We start from the raw sequence: 1,523 nt of genomic DNA on the forward strand, positions 1-1,523 counted from the left end.
CAAATAAGTACAAGCTAGAAAGTGAAGGAATAAATAAAGAGAAAGACAAGTTTTTTTTTTTTTTTTTTTTAATTTAGGATGAAGTCAAGTAGAGTCGAGTTTTCAGCTGTCGCTTGAACGCTTTTTAAATGGGCTAAACATTTAAAAAGTGTTGGTGCACAATGGATTGTTATTTCCATCAATGATTAATTCATATTTTTAATCATAAAAACTTATGTGATGTCAAGTCTGTGAATGAAACAAATTATAATATCAAATATATTATTCTGTTAAATAAAATGCTTCAAACTTAAACTGTGTTCAGGTTTTTTTTCTCTGTTATCCCGCTTTTGTTTGACTATCTCCCGCTCACAGTCACTGCATTTCCAACTTGACATTTTAAAATGTGTGGTGTCAAGTTTTAAACCACAGATTTTACAGATCCCTGACTTGCACTTGGGTATGTCGTCATTATGCAGGACAGGCACCCCACAGTAACAGCCTTTGTCTTCAGATGGTTTGGTGGTGTGATGTTGCTAGAATGAGAGCTGTGAACACTTTAGCTGGTAGCTCTGGAATAATGCATTTCTGGACAAATGTGTGTACCTTTTCAAACATGGTGTCAAAAAAGTCAGGGTCAGGCAGAATTCTCTCATTGTGGATTTCCCCTGGTCCCCAGACTACAAAGTCACAGTAGCTTGCTTGTGTCAGATGAATTTGTGTCTGCACCTGATTAAAGTACTGATGGTCCTTCTTCAGTGAAAGTTTACCCTCAACCTCTTGGAGACTAAATGTGCTGTCCTCTTTGCTTTTCTCAATTAAAGTGCTATAGTGAAGGTTGCTGGGTGCCTTCACCTCCAACACACCCATTTCATGGCAGTCACGTGATATTATGCCATCTGTGGTTGCCCCTAACCATGGATATTGAGGGCTAAAAATGACCAGCCCTCCATTCCAGACTGTGATATTTGGTGTGGTGACTCTCCATCATCTTGACTTCTTTACGATCATGCTCAGTGCCCCAGCTGGAAACAGAAAAAAGGTTGTACACCAAGTATCAAATGATAGTAATTAATGACAACCACAACAATGTACATTGCTAATATCACCGATGAGGTAAGTGTTTTTTGTATAAGCCTACAATGCTGTGAAAAATGAGTGTTTCAAGGTTGTATTAAAAACTTTTCTGCACATTGTCATGGTTTCCCTATGGCAGCTTTTGTCCTATTTGGCAATTCAGATTTTTAGTTTTGTTTTGTGTGTGTGTTGCTCTCATCTAGTATAAAGGCTTGGCAGGGGGAAGGTCACCACACCCATCAACAGATCTTTCTCTGGGCCTTTGTGAAAGCTATCTGGCTCCCTGGTGCATAAACTACAGTCCTAATGGCTGCAGAACTAGGCTCATTCCAGGCACAGGCTTCATCTGTGCATGCAGTGCAGTTTGTTCAGTTTGTCTGCCATACAGGTGCATTGGCCAAGTCGCCCAAGACCCTCCTCCTCCACAGCAACCCAGTCTGTCAGTGCACTCTAAAAAAATGCTTGGT

At 40.1% G+C, this 1,523-nt stretch overlaps 1 protein-coding gene across 1 annotated transcript in view; it reads left to right on the forward strand.

Moving 5' to 3' along the window:
- The first annotated feature begins 756 nt into the window (after positions 1-756).
- Positions 757-1,523, forward strand: part of LOC107565868 (xylosyltransferase 2-like) — a 36,784-nt gene continuing 36,017 nt past the window's right edge. The window contains exon 1 of the mRNA XM_016251153.1: positions 757-955. Coding sequence (XP_016106639.1) covers positions 917-955 — 39 coding nt within the window. The 5' untranslated portion in view covers positions 757-916. The remainder of the gene's footprint in view (positions 956-1,523) is intronic.

Source organism: Sinocyclocheilus grahami, unplaced genomic scaffold (assembly GCF_001515645.1).
Source record: "Sinocyclocheilus grahami isolate Dianchi unplaced genomic scaffold, SAMN03320097.WGS_v1.1 scaffold1032.1, whole genome shotgun sequence".
NCBI lineage: Eukaryota > Metazoa > Chordata > Actinopteri > Cypriniformes > Cyprinidae > Sinocyclocheilus > Sinocyclocheilus grahami.